Raw genomic sequence first — 24,514 nt, 5'->3', positions numbered from 1 at the left:
CACAGGTCCTAGCCGGTAATTCATCATTAAAGAAGTAAAGAAGAGACCGGGAACTACAAGATCAAGAGGAGAAGGTAAGTTAATTTTTTTTAACCCTCAATTGATCACCTACTAAGCATTCTGAATTCTATAATTTTTCCCTTATAACCATGTTATAAGGGAAAATAATACAGTGAATAGTTTTGATATTTTTTATCAATCGCAGCGGCTTCTGGTACTTCGCTAGCCTCCCATTTGTAAGACAGGCTTGCTTTTTTTCTTGGGAATACCCCCTGAATTTAGTTGACCAAATGGCAAGTAAGGGGTATTCTTCTGAAGAGGCCTAAAGGCTTCTGACCCAGTCGGATGAGGAATGGGAACCCTCATCTGACTAATCCAGCAGGTCAAAATACGAACCCAAAGTTCGGACGATGAGGTTGAGGTCCCTGATACCACCAGGCGTACCCGGCCCCGTGTTGCTAGACCACAGGTTGCGCAGGATCCGCTTCAAGGGCAGCAGAGTGGGGCTGGCGCTGTCGGATTACGTGGTGAGGCATACACCAGCAGTGAAGCCCATCCTGGATCTAGTACCAGCACTGCCATACAACATGGTGAAGTGGCGAGCACCAGAAGGGCAGTTGAAGCTGGTACGGTGGCACGTGCAGTAGTTCCCCCGTCGCAGCCACCGCACAGACTGGCCCGTAGAGTCCCTGGGGTGCTGGCAAACCCTGATTGGCAGCCCCCAACTTCAGCCGCACCAGTAGTTCCCCCTTTCACCGCCAAGTCTGGAGTTCCGGTCGAGACAGCTCAGATCAGTTTGGCACTGGGATTTTTTGAGCTGTTCTTGAATGCGGAGCTCTTGGACTTAGTCGTGGCAGAAACAAATCGGTATGCCACTCAATTTATAGCCGCCAACCCGGGAAGCTTTTATGCCCAGTCTTTCCGGTGGAAACCCGTCCAAGTTTCCGAATTTAAAACTTTTCTGGGCCTTCTCCTCAACATGGGCCTGACAAAAAAAGCATGAATTGCGGTCATATTGGTCCACAAACCCAATTCATCACATGGCCATGTTCTCTACTGCCATGTCCAGGACACGATTTGAGACCATCCTGCGTTTCCTGCACTTTAGTGACAACAGCACCTCTCGTCCCAGAGGCCACCCAGCTTTTGACCGGCTCCACAAAATTCGGCCCCTCATAGACCACTTTAACACCAAATTTGCAGATTTGTATACCCCTGAGCAAAACATCTACATAGACGAGTCCCTAATACATTTTACCGGGCACCTTGGCTTCAAACAATACATCCCAAGCAAGCGCGCGTTATGGGGTCAAATTGTATAAGCTCTGTGAAAGGGGCACAGGCTATACACACAAATTTCAAGTCTATGAGGGTAAAGATCAGACCCTTAAGCCGGTCGGTTGCCCTGACTACCTGGGGAGCAGTAGGAAGACAGTCTGGGACTTGGTGTCACCCTTATTTGGCAAGGGGTACCATCTTTATGTGGACAATTTTTACACAAGTGTGCCCCTCTTCAGGCATTTGTTTTTAGAACAGATTGGCTGCTGTGGCACCGCGCGACCTAGTCGCCGGGGCTTCCCCCAACGGCTCGTTACCACCCGTCTTGCAAGGGGGGAGAGGGCTGCCTTGTGTAACAAAGAACTGCTTGCGGTGAAATGGAGAGACAAGCTTGACGTTTTCATGCTCTCCTCCATTCACGCAGACCCAACAATCGAAATTGAACGTGCAACTTGAGTCATTGAAAAGCCCCTCTGTGTCCACAACTATAATTCGCTCATGGGAGGGGTGGACTTCAATGACCAGATGTTGGCTCCCTATTTACTTTCCTGCAGGACCAGACGCTGGTATAAGGTGTCTGTATATTTAATTCAATTGGCTCTGTATAATAGTTTTGTTCTCTACAGTAAGGCTGGGAGAACAAGATCCTTCCTCAAATTTCAGGAAGAGATCATCGAGAACCTCCTGTATCCAGGAGGTTCCGTGGCCCCAACTAACAGTGTAGTTAGCCGTCTACACGAGCAACATTTCCCCAATGTCGTTGCTGGTACCTCAAACCAACTACCACCCCGAAAAAAAATGTTGTGTCTGTAGCAGGAGTGGAATAAGGCGTGACACCCGCTATTTCTGTCCTGACCATTTTCCGGAAGTACCACACACAGGTACACTATTAGCATAGGGATTGCGTCACACAGGACAGACACACAGGGCTCTTAGGGCCCTTTCACTCACAGCTGCTGCAAACCTCTCCTTTCACCTGGGACAAAGTGCATAATGTACTTCGCCACATCTCTGGGCGATTTCCGCTTTGCACATTGTCCCATGGGGAAGGAGAGGTTTGTCCTATAAAGGTAAAAAAAAATCACTAAAAAAAAAAAAGCACCGGTAAGCAAAAAAGTTAATGTTCTGTTCCAAAAGTTTAATAAAGTTTATAAAAGTTAATGTTCTGTTCAAATGTTATATAAAGTTAATGTTGATAAATTTATTGCGTTGCGGCCTTTTTTTGTTTTTGTTTTACCTTCTAGGTGGACCAACCGATGAACCATCTGCAGCACTGATGTGCATTCTGACAGAAGCATTGCGCTGCTGTCAGATTACACAAAAGTCGGTGTATGCGGCGCTGCAAGACGAGATTTCTCCTCTGCAGTAAAAAAGATACGTTTGCCGAAGCTTATGAGCTGAGGGGCGGTGTTCATATGCTTTGGCAAACACTTATATATATATATATATATATATATATATATATAGAGACGAAAAAAGTCGGACTGCACTCCAAAATGATGGTGAAATAAAGTGTTTTAATCACCCATAATATGGCAACTTGCGACGTTTCGGCTCACAAGAGCCTTCCTCAAGCTTGAGGAAGGCTCTTGTGAGCCGAAACGTCGCAAGTTGCCATATTATGGGTGATTAAAACACTTTATTTCACCATCATTTTGGAGTGCAGTCCGACTTTTTTCGTCTCTACAAATCTTGGGTACAGCCGTTGCCCTCTGCTGGACTTTGCACCCGCAACCCGGTTGGTGCTCCCGCTGGACTTTTTCTTCTTTTATATATATATATATATATATATATATATATATATATATATATATAAAAAAAAAAAAAAAAATCCCGGCAATGATTTATTCATCCACATCGATTGATGTGAATGGAGAAATCAGGTTTGCAGGGCATACGAGCTGAGTGGGTTTGGATGTTGGGCGGAGCTCCTATGTCCTGGCAGATGCCTTTCCCCTCTTTTTATTTTTTTGCCAGAGATTTTTTCATCCACATTAATCGATGCGAATGAAGAAATCTGTGCCGTTCATTTTTTCTTTCAGCCCAGAGGCTGAACGGAAAAAAATAAATATCTCATTACCCATATGCTCAATATAAGGAGAATAGCGGAAACTCCTAATGCTGGCCATACATGTAATGATTGCAGAGACCCTCAAATGCCAGGGCAGTACAAACACCCCACAAATGACCCCATTTTGGAAAGAAGACACCCCAAGGTATTCGCTGAGGGGCATATTGAGTCCATGAAAGATTGACCTTTTTGTCCCAAGTTAGCAGAAAGGGAGACTTTGTGAGAAAAAAAAAAACTAAAAATATCTATTTCCGCTAACTTGTGCCAAAAAAAGAAAATCTTCTATGAACTCGCCATGCCCCTCATGGAATACCTTGGCGTGTCTTCTTTCCAAAATGGGGTCACATGTGGGGTATTTATACTGCCCTGGCATTTTAGGGGCCCTAATGTTTGCCCTAATGTAAAAACACACCCCAAAACACATTGCCCTACTGAGTACGGCGATACCACACGTGTGACACTTTTTTGCAGCCTAGGTGGGCAAAGGGGCCCAAATTCTAAAGAGCACCTTTAGGATTTCACATGGCATTTTTTATACATTTGGATTTCAAACTACTTCTCACGCATTAGGGCCCCTAAAATGCCAGGGCAGCATAAATACCCCACAAGTGACCCCATTTTGGAAAGAAGACACCCCAATGTATTTCGTGAGGGGCATGGAGAGTTCATGTAAAAAAAAAAAAATTGTCACAAGTTAGTGGAATATGAGACTTTGTAAGAAAAAAATAATATAAAAATAAAAATTATTTTCCGCTAACTTGTGACAAAAAATAAAAACTTCTATGAACTCACTATGCCCATCAGCGAATACCTTAGGGTGTCTACTTTCTGAAATGGGGTCATTTGTGGGGTGTTTCTACTGTCTGGGCATTGTAGAACCTCAGGAAACATGACAGGTGCTCAGAAAGTCAGAGCTGCTTCAAAATGCGGAAATTCACATTTTTGTACCATAGTTTGTAAACGCTATAACTTTTGCGCAAACCAATACACTTATTGCATTTTTTTTTTATCAAAGACATGTAGAATAAATTTAGAGAAAAATTTATATAGAAATGTAGATTTAAAAAAAATTTACAACTGAAAGTGAAAAATGTCATTTTTTTGCAAAAAATTTGGTAAATTTCGATTAATAACAAAAAACTAAAAAATGTCAGTAGCAATGAAATACCACCAAATTAAAGCGCTATTAGTGAGAAGAAAAGGAGGTAAAATTAATTTGGGTGGTAAGTTGTATGACCGAGCAATAAACCATGAAAATAGTGTAGTGCAGAATTGTAAAAAGTGGTCTGGTCATTAAGGGGGTTTAAACTAGGGGAGCTGAGGTGGTTACAGGACCTGCTGAGATCATTTCAGTAATCGTCTTGTTAACTCAGCTGAGCATGTTGACGAGCACAAGGCTGGAGATCATTATGTCAGGCTGATTGGGTTAAAATGGCAGACTTGACCTGTTAAAAGGAGGGTGATGCTTGAAATCATTGTTCTTCCATTGTTAACCATGGTGACCTGCAAAGAAACGCGTGCAGCCATCATTGCGTTGCATAAAAATGGCTTCACAGGCAAGGATATTGTGGCTACTAAGATTGCACCTCAATCAACAATTTATAGGATCATCAAGAACTTCAAGGAAAGAGGTTCAATTCTTGTTAAGAAGGCTTCAGGGCGTTCAAGAAAGTCCAGCAAGCGCCAGGATCGTCTCCTAAAGAGGATTCAGCTGCGGGATCGGAGTGTCACCAGTGCAGAGCTTGCTCAGGAATGGCAGCAGTCAGGTGTGAGCGCATATGCACGCACAGTGAGGCGAAGACTTTTGGAAGATGGCCTGGTGTCAAGAAGGGCAGCAAAGAAGCCACTTCTCTCCAAAAAAACCCATCAAGGACAGATTGATCTTCTGCAGAAAATATGGGGCATCAGGAAAAAGGCTTGTCCGGAGAAGTAAAGGTGAGCGCTACCATCAGTCCTGTGTCATGCCAACAGTAAAGCATCCTGAGACCATTCATGTGTGGGGTTGCTTCTCATCCAAGGGAGTGGGCTCACTCACAATTTTGCCCAAAAACACAGCCATGAATAAAGAATGGTACCAAAACACCCTCCAACAGCAACTTCTTCCAACAATCCAACAACAGTTTGGTGAAGTTTGGTGAAGAACAATGCATTTCCCAGCACGATGGAGCACCGTGCCATAAGGCAAAGTGATAACTAAGTGGCTCGGGGACCAAAACGTTGACATTTTGGGTCCATGGCCTGGAAACTCCCCAGATCTTAATCTCATTGAGAACTTGTGGTCAATTCTCAAGAGGCGGGTGGACAAACAAAAGCCCACTAATTCTGACAAACTCCAAAAAGTGATTATGAAAGAATGGGTTGCTATCAGTCAGGAATTGGCCCAGAAGTTGATTGAGAGCATGCCCAGTCGAATTGCAGAGGTCCTGAAAAAGAAGGGCCAACACTGCAAATACTGACTCTTTGCATAAATGTCATGTAATTGTCGATAAAAGCCTTTGAAACGTATGAAGTGCGTGTAATTATATTTCACTACATCACAGAAACAACTGAAACAAAGATCTAAAAGCAGTTTAGCAGCAAACTTTGTGAAAACTAATATTTGTGTCATTCTCAAAACTTTTGGCCACGACTGTACACGTGCCTATGTGCGCTCCTGAGGTCCCAGCCAGAGAGGCCGATGCTTTTTTCCTATAGTGTGCAAGCACGACCACTGCTGATGGATTGAAGGGTGGTCGTAACCCCTGGATATACAAGCAGTGTATAATGTGATGGAAAAATGATTCCAGCCAGCAAAGGAGGCAATATGGACAATCACAATACATTAGTAAGTGCCTTGTATTCACTTTCTCTACATGATAAATGCTATTTGCTGAAGTCAAAAGTGTGAAATATACAAGTCACTTTCTGTGTGGATTTTATTTATTTTTTTACACAGCCCATGGTTAAGATTTGGTTGACGCTCAGTCACATTGCGCTACTGTAAAACGCTGAGGACTATTCATCAGCGGGTAGTTCTTTACTCCCAGTGTGGACATGATCTAACCAAGGGATCTGCAACCTCCAGCTGTTCTGAAACTACAAGTCCCAGAATCCTCCTTTCACTTCAAGAACAAACGGTTAAGTGTGCATGCTGGAAGTTGTAGTTTCACAGCAGCTGGACTGATCTAACCAATCCCTGAAGATTGGGGCGCAGCTGACGTAAAAAGGGCCACGTGGAACGGCCGTTAACAATGCAGATCGACTAAACAGTGTGGACCGGCTGCGGCGCGCACAGTCACGCAGTACTCAGCGGTCACGTCGCCCCCTCACAGACGCGCACCATATACTGGAGCAATGTAGGTCTGCGCCATACAGTTCATATATCCATGAGGAGATCTAGAAATCTCCACTAACAGGTCATAGGCGGCAGCACTGCGGTCCTGGGTTCGAGCCCCGCCAAGGACAAGTCTGTATGGCCTGCATTCATGTGTGAGCTGTGCAGCACCCAGTAGAAGGCTCTGGTTTCCCTGCTGTATGTTATAGGTGTGGTACAAAAAAAGTTGATAGAAATTTCTAGTAAGAAGAGGCTGAAGTGGACGGAATGCACTGCGCGCCTCACACACTCCTAGCCCCGAGCAATGCTCCACCGCTCACCTGGGACAGCCATGGAACCGGGCAGACTTTATCGGTACACCTAGCGCCCCTGAAGGAACTTCCCGCTAACGACGTTGCTGCAGGAACTAAACACACTTGTCCTCAGTTTCCGGGAGACTAGTTTAGACTGTGCACAGTGGACAGTTCCACGAAATAGAGGGATATCTATTGTGGAATAAGCTTGTATTGCTATGTTCAGCCTTGGCTACTGTCCTGCATGTTTTCTTATTTAAGCAAAGTGCATGTAGCTGATTTGTGAATTAGCCTCTGTATTGCGCGCTGACGTAAATAAGCGTTAGTTAGGACCCCCCCCCTATTCTTTTTTCCCCAATAGTGGTACGTTCCGGAGTGTCAGGCTGCACGCGGTAGTTTGTTTTGAAGGAGCTGGGAGAAAATGAGTAACGTCTACATCCAGGAGCCGCCCACTAACGGCAAGGTGAGGGGAGTACCGGGGCAGACCATGTGGGAAGAGAGGGGGTGCATGGTGTAGAGGGAGGTTTACTAACGCAATTTTCCCAATTTAAAGTGGCCAGTTTGGAAACCCCTGTGCATCTTAGGAGGTCCCCAAAATAGGTCGGTCTCAGGGAATCTCACTGGGGACATGGCTGATGTAGGTATCTGGTGACGCTGCAGGATAATTGCACGACATGCTGATGGAAATCCTCCGCCAGGGCTTGTGATGAACCGGGATTTTGCCTCCAGAGCTGTTCCTATATGCACTTTGGTATATTGAAAACGTAATCAAGGAGACCAGTCTTATTGCCATCTATGCTTTAGTTCACCCCCCCCCCCCCCAAAAAAAAATAATAATATGCAAATTACCCTGATAAGGAGCTCAGGGAGCTGTCCCTATCGCCGTTGGGGCCCCCGCTGCGCCCCTTCTCCTGAAGCCCAGCACCGCCTCGCATACAAAGGTTTCACTCCGTCCAGCGCCGACGTCACTGACCCAAAGCACTGTAATTCTGCGCACTGATACCGCACGTTCGCGCTCGCGCTGCCTTCATTCCCTGTTCCGGGCGCAGCCTCAGGGATTGAAGCGTGCATGGCCCAACTGGAGTACCGTATCAGTGTGCATGGGCAAGGGGCGGCTGGGCTCCAACGGCGATAGCGATAGCTCCTTAGGCTTCTTTCACGTTAGCGTTAGGTTTGTCCGGCAGCAGGGCCGTAGCTATAGGGGAAGCGGCTGCTTTGGGGCCCTGACCCAAAAGGGGCCCATCCAGGAGGAGGAGGAGGACTAAAATAATTTGTCAGTGCCCCCTCAACAGTTTTACACAATGAAATAATATACAGTGGCAGAATAGACAGTGTAGGAAACGGATGGAACAGCTGGCCACAGGAATGGCGGCGGCATGAAAGGAAGGTGTTGTGAAAAAATTACTGGGGGATGGGGGGCCATTCAAAAATTTGCTGTGGGGCCCAGTCTTTTCTAGCTACGCCAATATCCGGCAGGGGAACAGCCTGCCAGATTCATACTAACGCTTGCACATGTGTGCTGCCGGAAGTCCGGCCCAGCCCCATTCACTATAGTGGGGACGGGCTGGAGGTCCCAGTGTAGCACGGCAAATAGGCCGAGAGGCGGCCGGACAAATGCCACAGCATTGTATCCGGATTGCACTTGTGAAGAATACCAATCTATGTCTCCTAGAATCCATCAGTGAAAAACGCATTGCTTTCGGATATTTTCCGTCTTTCACACGAGCCCCATTCATTTCTATGCAGCCAGAGCTGAGTGAAAAGTGCAAAATATAGAACATGCTGCGAATTTTCCTGAACACAAAGATTCTACGCGGAAAACAACGCCCATCTTGCACAGTCCCATTGAAATGAATGAGTCAGGATTCAGTCCGGATGCTCTGCGTTCACTACACGCATCGCATCTGGATGGAAAACTCGCTCGTATGATAGAGGCCTAATTACAGGAGACTAAAGGCCCCTTTACACAGGCCAACAATCCGAGCAATGATCAGGAACGAGTCTTCCTAGAAACGCTCGTTCCCGATAGTTGACCTGAGTAAAGGTGTCACCGATAATAATCGAGCAAACACTCCTTTATCGGGTAGAAGCATCGTTGGAACAACACCTAAATCATATACGTATATGGAACCATTCATTTCAATGGTTCCGCAAAAACTCCGTATGCATTCCGTTTCCCCGTTCCATTGAAAGATAGAACATGTCTTATTATTGCCCGCAAATCGCGTTCCGTGGCTCCATTCAAGTCAATGGGTCCGCAAAAATAACGGAATACATACGGAAATGCATCCGTATGTCTTCCGTATCAGTTCCGTTTTTGCGGAACGATCTATTGAAAATGTTATGCTCAGCCCAATTTTTTCTATGTAATTACTGTATACTGTATATGCCATATGGAAAAACGGAACGGAAACACAACGGAAACAAAATAAACGGAACAACGGATCTGTGAAAAACGGACTGCAAAACACTGAAATAGCCCTACGGTAGTGTGAAAGAGGCCTAAAGAAAAACCAGCTGCCTAGAGTCAATGGGGGTCATTTACAAAGACAAGCTATTTATGCCAGCATTTTACTCCACTTTTGCGCTGGATTTGCTGGTGAAAGATGCATCTAAATTAGGGCTCATTCACATGAACGTATTTTCTTTCCATGTGTTCCATTTTGTTTTTTTCTGCGGACCGTATGTAGGACCATTCATTTCAATGGGTCCTCAAAAAAAACTGAAGTTACTCTGTGTGCATTCCATTTCTGTATGTCCGTATTTCCGTTCCGCAAAAAATGGAACATGTCCTATTATTGTCCACATTACGGACAAGTATAGGACTGTTCTATGAAGAGCCAGCTGTTCCATTCCGCAAAATACGGAAGGCACACGTATGTTGGGCAGACTAGATGGGCTAAATGGTTCTTATCTGCTGACACATTCTATGTTTTGTGGATCCATTTTTTGCGGACTGCAAAACACATATGGGTGTGTGCATGAGCCCTTATAACAAGGCGTGTGCCTCCTCATAAACTTGGCGCACCTTCATCAGTTGTGCCTGGAGAAAAAAAATAGTCCCTAGCTGAAGTATTTTTATTTTTTTTTGGCAGCATTTACACTAGGCGTAATTGTTGGTAAATTTGTTGAGGATGAAGTCCCGAACACGGCGCAAAAACCTGTGTGACATAAAATAGCAAAAAGATGGTTGCGCAACATTTTTACACCAAAAACTGGTTTGTAAATGACAAGCGATCATTCGTTTCCATGTAGCTCTCACCTCCTCTGATGGAAAATTAAGTAATCGTTCCGGATAATTGCCTAATGTGTGTAATCATGTAAAGCGGCCTTATAGGGGTTGTTTCATCTTGGACGTTGGGGGCATATTGCTAGGATGTGCCGCCAATCTCTGACAGCTGTGGGTCCCACCTCTGGGATCGGCAGCTATCCTTACGACAGAGCACGCACCGTGGATGCACAGCCTTCCTCCAATAATTTCTATGGGAGAGTCGAAAATAGCCGAACGATGGCTCAGATATCTCCATCAACACCATAGAAGTGAATATGCGCATGGTGGGAGGTGGGATGCGCATCTGTCAGACAATTTCCAAGATGAAACAACCCCTTTAACGCTCCAGTACCTCTGTGGGTACTGAGTTACAGTATTCAAACTATGATAATATTGTAGCGTTCATTTGCAAGTGACCAAGACTGACATGACTAGTCAGTGGACCATGGGTGAAGGTCATCTCCTCCAGATCCCCACGTTTTATCATGCTTCAGAATCTCATGACTGATCCAACCAAAACATACCCCCTAGAATGCGTCGTGACTCGGATGGCTGCCTTTTTTTTATCATTAGAGGTTAAAAAACTTTCCACAATACTTCCTGTTTTCTAGGTTTTACTGAAAACAACAGCTGGAGAGATTGACATTGAATTATGGTCCAAAGAGACCCCCAAAGCTTGTCGAAACTTTATTCAACTTTGTTTAGAAGGTAAGAAATATGTGAGTATGTGTAATGTATCTCCTTCGCTCAAGCAGTCAGAGTTTATTAGAAATCGTATCAGTAATCGGAATATGGTTCCTTACAGTGCGGTGTTACTTCTGTAAACCTGAAAGGGAGTCTGTCACCAGGAAATTCACTGCCTTGTAGGTCTAGCTCAGCTGAATGGAATGATTTGGGATGAGCGATAACTTATGGTCGGTGGTAGCGGTATCCATAACGGTATTCTTAGATAACCCGAACCCTGTACGTCGAACTTGAAAACACAGGTTTGCTCAAGGCTAGTAATGATACCTTTCACTTATCGATCTGTTGCTTCATTCTGGAGAAAAAAAGGACTATAAGGCTCCATTCACACGTCCCCACGGATCAGCAAAACACGGACACCGGCAATGTGCGTTCTGCATTTTCTGAGGATCAGGGATTACATGTGGGGATGTATCTGGAAAGCAGGTCAGAGATGTAAGGAATTCGCTGGGTAGTAGGGATCCAGTGACGGGATTGGCAGAGGGGGGAAGCAGAGGAGAGAGGTGGATTAACCAGGCAGCGGAGTTGAGAATAGATTGGAGGGGAGCGAGAGTGCTGGATGGGAGACCACACTGGAGGCTGTTGCAGTAGTCCAGGTGGGAGATGATGAGGGCATGCACTAGTATTCTAGTTGACTCGGGGGTGAGTTCTTTATTTTTCATATACACATTCTCCACAGAGGGATACAGTTGTACAGGTAGCGGTCACAGAGGTGCGGAATCCCTTGCAATGTTTCAAAGACATTCCCCCTTACTAATGTGTAATGATGAGAGTTTGACATGGGTTTAAATACCTGATCACCTTGCAAATCCCTCAATAAACAATATATATCTAAAACTTTAAAGCGGTTCTCCTCAGGATAGGCCATCAATACTACTCCTGAGACCCACACCAATAGGGCCAGGCCAGACTCTTCCTGGGCGAAGTGACGCCGCTGTACATTGGTCGCATCTTAGCCCTATTCAGTTCAATGGGGCTGAGCTGCTATAGTGTGTACGGAACTGTGCTTGGAAACCGCAGGGGCTTCCTGAAACAGCTGATTAGTGGGGATGTCGGGACTCAGACCCCCGCCGATGTGATAATGAGGACTTAGGCTACATGCACCCGACCGTTGTGCGTTTTGCGGTCTGCAAACCGCGGATCAGCAAAACACTGTGGAAAGCACGGACAGCCTGCCTGTCCGCAAAGCGTGGACGATAATAGGACAGGTTATGTTTTTTTTTTTTTTTTTTTTTGCGGACCATGGAACGGAGCAACGGATGCGGACAGCACAGGGAAGTTAATGGGTCCGCATCCGATCCGCCCAAACTGCGGCTCGGATGCGCACCAAAACAACGGCCGTGTGCATGAGGCCTTATCCTGAGGATAAGGTGTGTATGACTTTTTGATCACTTCTTGTTCAATTTTTAGGGTAGATGAAGAGATAAAAAATGGTGAATCAGCCATTTGGCCTTTTTTTCTGTTATGCCATTCGCCATATTTGCCATATTTTAATAGTATGGCCACTGATGCTAAGATGTTTATTTGTTTTTATTTAAATTTTATTTTTTATGATTTGAATTTTAATATTTTTAAAACTTTGACTATAAGAAGCAATCATTAAATTGCTTCTGCAATGGATTGCATTGAATTGGTGTTTCTATGTTATTGCTGTCACCTGCAGGGCTCCATCATAGGAACGGCAACTCTGAAAGCCCTGGTTTCTTCAGCGAGTCCAGGGTTTTAATTTCAACCCACGGCTCCCCCAATCACTGCACAGGTAATCCGGTCCAGCCCTGGTAGTGCTCGCTCTCGGATGTTTCACCTCTCAGATGCCATGGTCATGTTTGACAACGACATTGGTGGGGTTAAATGTCTGCAATCGGTGTTATCGCCGGTCGTAAACATTAGCCTTGGGTTTCGATTTGACACAGCAGGCACCCCGCACCTATGGCGCTTGCTCTGCTTTCTAGCGGGTGCCATCTTTGAAGTCCCTAATGCCAACATAAATAGTTGTGAGGTGGTAGGATACAGATTAACCCCTTTGCTACCAGCGCCGTACATGTGCGGTGCTGGTGGGGTAAACATGGTGCCCACGTGCAGCGGACACCATAGCAGACTGGTCTCTGCTGTTTCAAACACCAGAGGCCCGCGAACATTACAGCCTTTAAATACAGTGTTCATGTCTAAAGGGTGAAAAACTGAAAAACGTGCGTTTCCGGGTTGAGACTGGCATTCCTGTGAGGCAATCGAGAAATAATAATAGTCTTTAAAGGGTTTCTACCACTTCAGTTTGACCAAATTAGCTTTCAGACACTAGCGATCTGCTAGTGTCTGATCTCCATAACCATGAAATTCTTAGAGCTTTGTGTGGAGCCGTTTCATTAAAAAACTAATTCTTTTATTCCTATGCAAATGAGCCTCTAGGTGCTATGGGGGCGTCTTTTCAGCACCTAGAGGTTCGGTCTAGTCACACTGTATGCCCGCCCATCTCGTCTTGACTGCCTGCCTCCATCACAGTCATCGGACGAATTCACGCGCCTGCACCGTTCACTTCTGTCTTCGGCACAGGCGCAGTGAGTGAAGGCCGCTCTCCTGATGCCGGCTTCCTCACTGTGACGTAGTCTGCGCAGGCGCAGTGAGGAATCCGGCACAAGGAGCGTATCATTTACTCACTGCGCCTGTGCCGAAGACAGAAGTGAACGGCGCAGGCGCGTGAATTCGTCCGATGGCTGTGATGGAGGCAGGCATTCAAGACGAGATGGGCGGGCATACAGTGTGAGTAGACAGAGCCTCTAGGTGCCGAAAAGACGCCCCCATAGCACCTAGAGGCTCATTTGCATAGGAATAAAAGTTAGTTTTTACTGAAACGGCTCCACACAAAGGTCTAAGAATTGCATGGTTATGGAGATCAGACACTAGCAGATCGCTAGTGTCTGAAAGCTAATTTGGTCAAACTGACGTGGTAGAAACCCTTCAAAGGGAACCTGTCACCGGGATTTTGTGTATAGAGCTGAGGACATGGGTTGCTAGATGGGTTTCTAGATGGCCGCTAGCACATCCGCAATATCCAGTCCCCATAGCTCTGTGTGCTTTTATTGTGTATAAAAAACAATTTGATACATATGCAAGTTAACCTGAGATGAGTCCTGTACGTGACTCATCTCAGGGACAGGACTCATCTCAGGTTCATTTGCATATGTATCAAATCATTTTTTTTTTACACAATAAAAGCACACAGAGCTATGGGGACTGGGTATTGCGGATTTGCTAGCGGCCATCTAGCAACCCATGTCCTCGGCTCTATACACACAATCCCTGTGACAGGTTCCCTGTAAGTCTCTCTGAAGAGACCCAGGATATTAGAGCTGCAGTTCCTATGTTGGCCAGCAGGTAGGAGGCCAACGTAGGAGATCAGCCAATAGAGAATTACTATACTCCTTATGGGAGTATAGTAATATTCTCTGAAAAACAAAGTAGTAGACATTGTAGCCTCCTAGAGCGGCTATTAAAAAAAAAAAAAAAAAATCTAAAAATTTTATTCACCCCTGTTCCTTAGAATAAAAAAAAAAAATAATAGGAAAAAATAAACATCATGGGCATCACTGCGTCCGGTGAATGTGAAAATGGCCGATTTGCCAATTTTTCATCACTTCTCTTACTGCAAAATTATGATCAAAATGACACACACACACACTCTAAAATGGTATCAATAAAAACCACAGATCATACAGGAAAAAATGAGCTCACACAGCTCAGTAGAGATTACTATAAAATGGGGGTTAGAATATGGTATTATAAAAATATATATATATATATATAAATAAGGGTTTCTGTTAGCAGAAAAATGGTTATTAAAGGGATTCTGTCACCTCCCCTCAGCCAAAAAACGATTTAAAAGCAGCCATGCAGCACAGCTTACCTGGATTAAGCTGTGCTGTTTAATCTTGAAATCCGTCCAGCAGTTACTTTAAAAAACGACTTTGATCAATAAGGAAATGCGTCCTGAAGGTGCCCAGAGGGGCGTTTTTTTCTTCCTAGTGAGCCCAGTACCGCCCCTCTTTCAGTGCCCAGCCAGCCTTCCTTGTATTTTCTAACTGCCGCCCCCAGCCTGCCACAGCCTCTCCTGCCTCTCCTCCCCCTCCCTCACGCCGAACGAAGTCTCGCACAGGCGCAGTACCCACTGAGGGCTGCGCCTGTGCGATCATCAGGAGACTGAGGGCGGCAGCTTCATCTTCGTCACTGGGCATGCGCCGAGCCCAGTGACGTCCGATGCTCTCTCTTCCCTGCTGACTGAGGGAAGAGCGAGCATCGGACGTCACTGGGCTCGGCGCATGCCCAGTGACGAAGATGAAGCTGCCGCCCTCAGTCTCCTGATGATCGCACAGGCGCAGCCCTCAGTGGGTACTGCGCCTGTGCGAGACTTCGTTCGGCGTGAGGGAGTGGGAGGAGAGGCAGGAGAGGCTGTGGCAGGCTGGGGGCGGCAGTTAGAAATACAAGGAAGGCGGCTGGGCACTGAAAGAGGGCGGTACTGGGCTCACTAGGAAGAAAAAAACGCCCCTCTGGGCACCTTCAGGGACGCATTTCCTTATTGATCAAGTCGTTTTTAAAGTAACTGCTGGACGGATTTCAAAGATTAAACAGCACAGCTTAATCAGGTAAGCTGTGCTGCATGGCTGCTTTTAAATCGTTTTTGGCTGAGGGGAGGTGACAGAATCCCTTTAAGCTGGCTGACATTAGTGATGTGCTATTGTCAGCTGAACATAACTATATTAGTGCCACCTCGCTGCGTTCCGCCGTTATTGAGAGAAAAAAATAACTTTTATAATATGCAAATGAGCCTCTAGCTGTGAGGGGTTGCGTTGATCCTGCTCCTAGAGGCTCCGTCCTCTCTGCAAACGGATATCATTTTTAGACTGATGCGGATCCGTCTGACAAATGCATTGAAATTCTGGAACCGTCTCTCCGGTGTCATCCAGAAAAACGGATCCGGTATTAATTTTTTTTCCCCCGCATTTTTAAAGGTCTGCGCATGCGCAGACCAGGAAACCGGATCCAGTTTTCTGGAACACTTGGTACCGTATCCGGCATTAATACATTTCAATGGGAAATTTGGCCGGCCAAATACCGTAAAGGGACTGAACTGAAGACATCCTTTCCATTCAGAACGCATTAGGATAAAACTGAGGCGTTTTTTTCCGGTATTGAGCCCCTAGGACGGAACTCTATGCCGGAAAAGAATAACGCTAGTGTGAAAGTACCCTTAGTTTTTCAGTATTTAAACATATAAAACCTATACATATGTGTTAGTGTTGTAATCGTACTGACCCAGAGAATGACGGGCACGGGTCAGTTTTGCTGCATGGGGAACGCTGTAGGGACAAAACCTGTAAAACTGTGGAGGAATTGTGTTTTTGTTTTCCAATTCCACCCCATTTGGAATTTTCTTCCTGATTCCCAAATTTGCCATTTATTTGATCACCTATATATACTATTTGCTCACTACAATATGTACAACCAATCACATTAAAACTTGATTTCACAAGCACATCTCAGATGTTCCCCAATATAAAACTCAGAATGTATCTGCAGTCAGTCTGCATGGAGGTGATACTGCTGCATTAAAGGCCCAAGGAGTGGAAAGGGTTACCCCACCTGTCAGAGGGGCTGATCATAGAAGGAAGCTTCTTAAGGCCCCTTTCACACGAGTGAGTATTCCACGCGGGTTGAACGCATTGCACCCGCACTGAATCCTGACCCATTCATTTCTATGGGGCTGTTCACATGAGCGGTGATTTTCACGCATCACTTATGCGTTGCGTGAAAATCGCAGCATGCTCCTCTTTGTGCGTTGCGGTGCGATAATCCACGCAACGCATGCCCCATAGAAGTGAATGGGGTTGCGTGAAAATCGCAAGCATCCGCAAGCAAGTGCGGATGCGGTGCGATTTTCACGCATGGGTTCTAGGTGACAGTCTATTCACTGTATTATTTTTCCTTCTAACATGGTTATAAGGGAAAATAATAGCATTCTGACTACAGAATGCATAGTATAATAGTGCTGGAAGGGTTAAAAAAATAAAAGTTAACTCACCTTATCCTCTTGTTCGCGTAGTTCGTTCCCGGTCTGTTCTTTGCTAGCTGTGGGCTTGGGCTAAAGGACCTGTGGTGATGTCAGATCACATGCTCCATCACCCTGGTGATGGACCATGTGATTGGAGCATGTGATCTGACGTTACCACAGGTCATTAAGCCCACAGCTAGTAAAGAAGAGACCGGGAACTATGCGAACAAGAGGAGAAGGTGATTTAACTTTGTTATTTTTTTAACCCTTCCAGCACTATTATACTATGCATTCTGTAGTCAGAATGCTATTATTTTCCCTTATAACCATGTTATAAGGGAAAATAATACAATCTTGAGAACATCAATCCCAAGCCCGAACTTCTGTGAAAAGTTCGGGTTTGGGTACCAAACATGCGCGATTTTTCTCACGCGAGTGCAAAACTCATGACAATCTTTTGCACTCGCGCGGAAAAATCGGTCATTTTCCCGCAACGCACCCGCCTCTTATCCGGGCAAAAAACATGACGCCCGTGTGAAAGAGGCCTAACAGAGAAGCCTTTTGGATGTTTGAACTGGGAACCTGCTGGCGTACCGGTTTAAATAAAAACCATGATTTGACCCTGCAATAATATTAATCAATCTCTCGCACCAAATAAGGCTTTTTCTATCAATAGTTTTTTAGTAATTTTAATGGGATTTTTTGTTATGTTCATGTTTTCTTTCACTAGTTTCTATGTCTTTTAATCACCAGATGGTGTAATTCCTAGGGATTGGTGAAACAAAGGTATATAGGAAGTAGTACTTTTTGGTAACGTTAGTCATGAGTATGGACCGGCAATTCATGGTCCGAAACGCGTAGACCATTTACCTTGCATTTGTCTGGATTTTTATACCGCATGAAATAAAGATTCTCTTTTTTTATGGACCTGGACCCAAGTCTTCTTTCAGATTATCCACGGCTATGTCCAAGCCGATTCTGCGCTCCTTACAAGGGAAGCAGGTGAGAGCTACCTTTTTTTTTTTCTAAGTTCTTAATATTAAGTGGTAGCATGAGAAAGTACAACTTGTCCTGTAAAAAAAAACATATGTATACGTAAATGGAAAAATAAAAATGGTATGGCTCCAAGAAGACTGGGAAGAAAAATTTAAACGCAAAAACCTCTGGTATCCCAAGGGTTAAACAGCTTACCAAACTTACAATCTGTCCTCAACATATCCCAATATTTATTCACTGTTTTCTTAGTGCCGCATGTCTATATATTATATTTTTTTCTTCCTCACTTCTCTCAAATCTCTCCCATCAGTAAGGCCCACTTCAGACCCTGCAATCTCAATCAGTCTCCTGGGATACACTCGGTCAGTGAGCATCTTACATTATTTCTTTCTATTACTCTGCTACTAAGCATCACTTATAGCAATTTGCCTAGCTCGAGTAAACGGACCTTTGGTATCCCATGGAAGACCTGAGGTGCATGATGGCTAGAAAGCAACAGAAGGTTATTTCGGTCAGATGGCTTAGACAACAAGGAGGACAGAGCCTTATGTCTTATCCTGACATCAAGAAAATTGATGATTTTGGTGGGACAACCTTGAACATATGGGGCATATCACTACAACCGGCACCTATCCTTAGAATGGAGCTCGCAAAGTGGCGGATGGCGTACAGGGCATACGTGGCCATCCTCTATTCATTTCTAAGGGAGTGCTGAAAATAGCATAGCCTGCAACGTGTGTCAGGAACAAAGTCCTTTGCTGTAGGGGAGAGGGAGCTTTGTTGGGCCAACTGCGACCTATCCCCAGACTGGGGTGACACATCTCCAGCGGAGCTTCTGGATGGTAGTAACATGGAGGTCACTAGAGAGGCAGGGATTAGGGGGTGCGCAGGAGGAGTGTCACTCACCAGGCCTGCTGCAGTGTTTGTGTCTCCCTTCGGTGAGACTCTCTGCTGGATGACTGTGTGGCCGTTGCCGGGAGCAGAGGTTGTGGCTGCTCTAAGGCAGGGGACCTGCTGTAGAGCGGAAGGTGTAGCAGCGCCGACCTCGCGGCTTCCTGCTCCGCCGTCAGCGCCATCTTAGGTCCTGTGGTCGACAGTCTGGCTGAAAAATCGTGCTGGCCTCTCTGGTGGCTGGGACCACAGGAGTATGCATAGGCCGATGCATTTTTCTATAGTTTGCAAGCACGGCCACCACTGATGTACTGCAGGGTGTTCGTAACCATGGAAAGAAGCAGTGTAAAGCTACTTTCACACTGGCGTTTTGGCTTTCCGTTTGCGAGATCCGGTCACAAGTGGTCCAAAATGGATCAGTTTTGCCCTAATGCATTCTGAATGGAAAAGGATCCGCTCAGAATGCATCAGTTTGCCTCCGTTCCGTCTCGATTCCGCTTTGAAGGCGGACATCAAAACGTTGCTTGCTATGTGTATATCTGGAACTAAGAATGAAAAGCACCGACATCCTGACCCTCACTAATTGTGGGGTAGAGGTTGTCTGGGTGGTAGAGAGGGTGAGTTTGAATGGCCCAGGGTCCGGGAGCTCCATGTTGTGCGTCTTCACGGCTGCATGCTTAAGCCACGCTCTGCAATCATTTTGTTTAACTCACTGAATAAAGCTGAAAGTCTGAACTTCAACTGCATCAGAATTTTTGGTTTAAAATCCATGTACAGAACAAAAATTAGAAAAAATGTTGTCTCTGTCCAAATATATATGGAGCTAACTATGTATGTGTGTGTGTGTATGTATTGTGGGGATTCGCTCTGGTCGTTAGGACTAGCGGATGCAGTATAAAAGTACACAGTTCTTGAATCAAACAGCGGAGTTTATTCACACATTGGTGTATAACAAAATGCAGATAAGCTGTATCACAAAACGCAGCTGGCTTGGTGTTTGTTCACACACAAGGAAAGTCCATAAACATTAAAAGTCACCTTTTTCTCCTGGGTGTTAATTCACACCCTGTTATCAGTTCAGCCTCATCAAGTCCATAGGCGGTCTGTTTGCCTTTAGAGGGGCCTGAGTCCTCCAGCCCGGCTCAAACCTCAAATCCCAGCACAGCCCTCAGTTCACAGCACACAGACTCCTGAGCTCCACTGTCAGAGGGAGGTAAATCCACACAATTGGTAGTGCTGGCTTGTTTTTATGCCTAGCAAAACCTGGCCTGGGACATGGGGAGTAGTCACCCACCCAGCACTTTGACTACTCCCAGTAAGAGCTGCCCCGGATCAGCTATGGCAGCCATGCTAAATCTCAAGGTGTCAATTAGCAAAACTGCTGACACATAAAATACTGGCTCTTACTTCACCAAGGCCAGAAACCTCGGTGACACATACCTTCCATCCAAGATGATTCCAGGTACCTTCTTACACTATATATAAGCAGTGTGGGTGTGTGAAAAAAATAAAAATAAATATATTAATTAATAAAATCCCCGTGTGAGTGCGCTGTGTCCATGTGTGTGTCACCAGTTTTGTACTGAGCATGCGCGGCGTCTAATCAGGACACCGCGCTACACACAAGTTTCCCTGCAGGGTGTCACCCTATAGGCAGGCCACAGCTCCCCGCCACCATCCGCTCCTGCCAGTGTGCATGCGCTGACTTCGACGCAGGGGGTGTGGCCTGTGCAGACGGTGGGGGGGGGGCGTTGATCGGCTGGAGTGCGGTGTGATGATTGCCAATTCTAGTGCCCTTTATTGTAACGGGCATAATGTCTGTGTGTGTATGGATGGATATAGATATATCTATATATGAGATACGTGATTAGTGCAGCAATCTACCTGTGTTTGTTAACCCATAGGATACCGGAGGTTTTTTCGTTTTCTTCCTCATCTTCCTTGATCCATAACTTATTTTTTCATTCACATAGCTGTATGAGGGCTTATTTTTTGCAGGACAAGAAGTACTTTCTAATGCCACCATTTAATAGGGCATACAATGTAGTAGGAAGCGGGGAAAAATTCCAAATGGGGTGCAATTGGAAAAAAAATGAAATTTCTCCACCATTTTACAGGTTTTGTTCCCACGGTGTTCCCTTTGTGGCTAAATTGACCTGTTCCTTTTATTCTCTGGGTCTGTACGATTATAACGATACCACATTATGTATAGGTTTTTGTCTGAGTAGTGTAAAAATAAATGTGAACTTTGAGAATTTTAATATAATAAAAAAAAATATATATTTTATATTTTTAACAGTTATTTTTTTTTATGGGTTTGAAGCTCTTATTTTAACCTGCAAAATCTTTTATTTTTTTATATATTTTTTTTTTATTCTGAACAATCATGGATTTTTGTAGATTCATTAAAGGGGTTCTGCAATTTGTTTTAACTGATGATCTATCCTCTGGATAGATAATCAGCATCTGATCGGCGGGCGTCCGAAAGCCGTGACCCCCGCCGATCAGCTGTTTAAGAAGGCAGCGGCGCTCCAGGAGCACCGCGGCCTTCTCATTGTTTACCGCAGGCCCAGTGATATCACGACCAGTATCAACTGGCCTGAGCGGGGCTAAGCTCCATTCAAGTAAACAGAGTTTAGCCGCACCCAGGCCAGTTGATACTAGTTGTGACGTTACTTGACCTGCGGTAAACAGTGAGAAGGCCACAGCGCTCCTGGAGCGCCGCTGCCTTCTCAAACAGCTGATTGGTGGGGGTCCCGGGTGTCGGACCCCCGCCAATCAGATGCTGATCTATCCAGAGAATAGATCATCAGTTAAATCAAACTGCAGAACCCCTTTAATTGTTCAGAAATGCTAATTTCTTATGTCGGCCTGCCACCTGTTGGCCAAAATAAGAATTGTGGCTTCAATGCCCTGGGTCTCTTCAGCGAGACCCAGCACATTGAAATCAATTACCAGCATCCTCATTGGCCGCAAAGGATGCCGGTAAGGTTTTTCACCTTTATTTTTTTTTTCACAGCATCTAAAGGCTTTAATGATCACGATCGGTATTATTGCCGGTTGCGGTCATTAGCCACTGGTCTATGCTGTTTGAAGCAGCGGACACCTGCTGGCCTTGACGCCCAATGCACGAGCGAGCGGGCGGGCGTCATGTTTGCACTTTGCTCCAGTGGCGTACATGTACGGCACTGGTAGCGAACAGGTTAACCACTTCAACCCCCCTAGCTTAAACACCCTTAATGACCAGGCCACTTTTTACACTTCTGCACTACACTACTTTCACCGTTTATCGCTCGGTCATGCAACTTACCACCCAAATGAATTTTACCTCCTTTTCTTCTCACTAATAGAGCTTTTATTTGGTGGTTTATTGCTGCTGACATTTTTACTTTTTTTGTTATTAATCAAAATTTAACGGTTTTTTTTTGCAAAAAAAAATGACTTTTCACTTTCAGTTGTAAAATTTTGCAAAAAAAAAAAACGACCTCCATATATAAATGTTTTGCTAAATTTATTGTTCTACATGTCTTTGATAAAAAAAAAAATGGTTTGGGTAAAAGTTATAACGTTTACAAACTATGGTACAAAAATTTGAATTTCCGCTTTTTGAAGCAGCATTGACTTTCTGAGCACCTGTCATGTTTCCTGAGGTTCTACAATGACCATACAGTACAAACACCCCACAAATGACCCCATTTCGGAAAGTAGACACCCTAAGGTATTCACTGATGGGCATATTGAGTTCATAGAACTTTTTTTATTTTTTTTATTTTTTCTTTTTTTTCTTACAAAGTCTCATATTCCACTAACTTGTGACAAAAAATAAAAACTTCCATGAACTCACTATGCCCATCACAAAATACCTTGGGGTGTCTTCTTTCCAAAATGGGGTCACTTGTGGGGTAGTTATACTGCCCTGGCATTTTAGGGGCCCTAATGCGTGCAAAGTACTTTGCAATCAAAATCTGTAAAAAATGGCCTGTGAAATCCGAAAGGTGCTCTTTGGAATGTGTGCCCCTTTGCCCACCTAGGCTGCAAAAAAGTGTCACACATCTGGTATCGCCGTACTCAGGAGAAGTTGGGGAATGTGTTTTGGGGTGTCATTTTACATATACCCATGCTGGGTGAGAGAAATATCTTGGCAAAAGACAACTTTTCCAATTTGTTTTATACAAAGTTGGCATTTGACCAAGATATTTATCTCACCCAGCATGGGTATATGTAAGATGACACCCCAAAACACATTCCCCAACTTCTCCTGAGTACGGCGATACCACATGTGTGACACTTTTTTGCAGCCTACATGCGCAAAGCGGCCCAAATTCCTTTTAGGAGGGCATTTTTAGACATTTGGATCCCAGACTTCTTCTCACGCTTTCGGGCCCCTAAAATGCCAGGGCAGTATAAATACCCCACATGTGACCCCATTTTGGAAAGAAGACACCCCAAGGTATTCCGTGAGGGGCATGGCGAGTTCCTAGAATTTTTTTTTTTTTTTCACAAGTTAGCGGAATTAGTTTTTTATTTTTATTTTTTTTGTATTTTCTCACAAAGTCTCCCTTTCCGCTAACTTGGGACAAAAATTTAAATCTTTCATGGACTCAATTTGCCCCTCACGGAATACCTTGGGGTGTCTTCTTTCCGAAATGGGGTCTGAAAGCGTGAGAAGAAGTCTGGAATATAAATGTCTAAAAATTTTTACGCATTTGGATTTCGTGAGGGGTATGGTGAGTTCATGTGAGATTTTATTTTTTGACACAAGTTAGTGGAATATGAGACTTTGTAAGAAAAATAAAATAAAAATAAAATATCTATTTCCGCTAACTTGTGCCTAAAAAAATGTCTAAATGGAGCCTTACAGGGGGGTGATCAGGGAATCTATATGGGTGATCATCCGCCTGTCATTGATCACCCCCCTGTAAGGCTCCATTCAGACGTCCGTATGTGTTTTGCGGATCCGATCCATGTATCCGTGGATCCGTAAAAATCATACAGACGTCTGAATGGAGCCTTACAGGGGGGTGATCAATGACAGGGGGATGATCAGGGAGTCTATATGGGGTGATCAGGGGTTCATAAGGGGTTAATAAGTGACAGGGGGGGGGGGGGGTGTAGTGTAGTGTGGTGCTTGGTGCTACTTATTACAGAGCTGCCTGTGTCCTCTGGTGGTCGATCCAAGCAACGATCGCCGCTGGCAGGCTGGAGATCCTGTCTCTTTTTTAATCACGAAGTTTTTATTGATTATCTCCAAAAAGTAAAGTTACAATATCACATACAAGGGCGTAATAGCGCCCAAACAGTAGTTATTCAATAGCCAAATTCTTAGCAATTATCACTCAAGCAGTAATACAAGCGGCAGTTACACCGCAGAAGAGCATATCACCCCAGCCAGGGGTTCATTGAAAGAGTGAGATTTCAAGGAAAATAAATTAAAGTAAAGAAACACAAAAATATAAATGACAATGAACATAGAACAGAAATAACAGTCTGAACACAAGGCTATCAGGTGTCTCACTAACCGGAATTGCAGCTCGAAACCGACACTGACCTTAAGGAGGGCCTATGATCTATGGCAGTGATGGCGAACCTGTTAGAGACCGGGTGCCCAAACTGC

General features: G+C 44.9%; 2 protein-coding genes across 2 annotated transcripts in view; one reads left to right on the top strand and one right to left on the bottom strand.

Moving 5' to 3' along the window:
• Window positions 1–7,094, bottom strand: part of SREK1IP1 (SREK1 interacting protein 1) — a 74,584-nt gene extending 67,490 nt beyond the window's left edge. Inside the window, exon 1 of the mRNA XM_044276157.1 lies at window positions 6,983–7,094. Within this exon, the coding sequence (XP_044132092.1) occupies window positions 6,983–6,995 (13 nt within the window). The 5' untranslated portion in view covers window positions 6,996–7,094. The remainder of the gene's footprint in view (window positions 1–6,982) is intronic.
• Window positions 7,095–7,107: 13 nt separating this feature from the next.
• CWC27 (CWC27 spliceosome associated cyclophilin) overlaps window positions 7,108–24,514 on the top strand; it is a 256,562-nt gene continuing 239,155 nt past the window's right edge. Inside the window, exons 1-2 of the mRNA XM_044276156.1 lie at window positions 7,108–7,418; window positions 10,838–10,934. Coding sequence (XP_044132091.1) covers window positions 7,377–7,418; window positions 10,838–10,934 — 139 coding nt within the window. The 5' untranslated portion in view covers window positions 7,108–7,376. The remainder of the gene's footprint in view (window positions 7,419–10,837; window positions 10,935–24,514) is intronic.

The sequence above is a fragment of the Bufo gargarizans genome, chromosome 1, assembly GCF_014858855.1.
Source record: "Bufo gargarizans isolate SCDJY-AF-19 chromosome 1, ASM1485885v1, whole genome shotgun sequence".
In the NCBI taxonomy this organism is placed as follows: Eukaryota; Metazoa; Chordata; class Amphibia; order Anura; family Bufonidae; genus Bufo; species Bufo gargarizans.
This window is presented reverse-complemented; position numbering and strand designations above follow the sequence as displayed.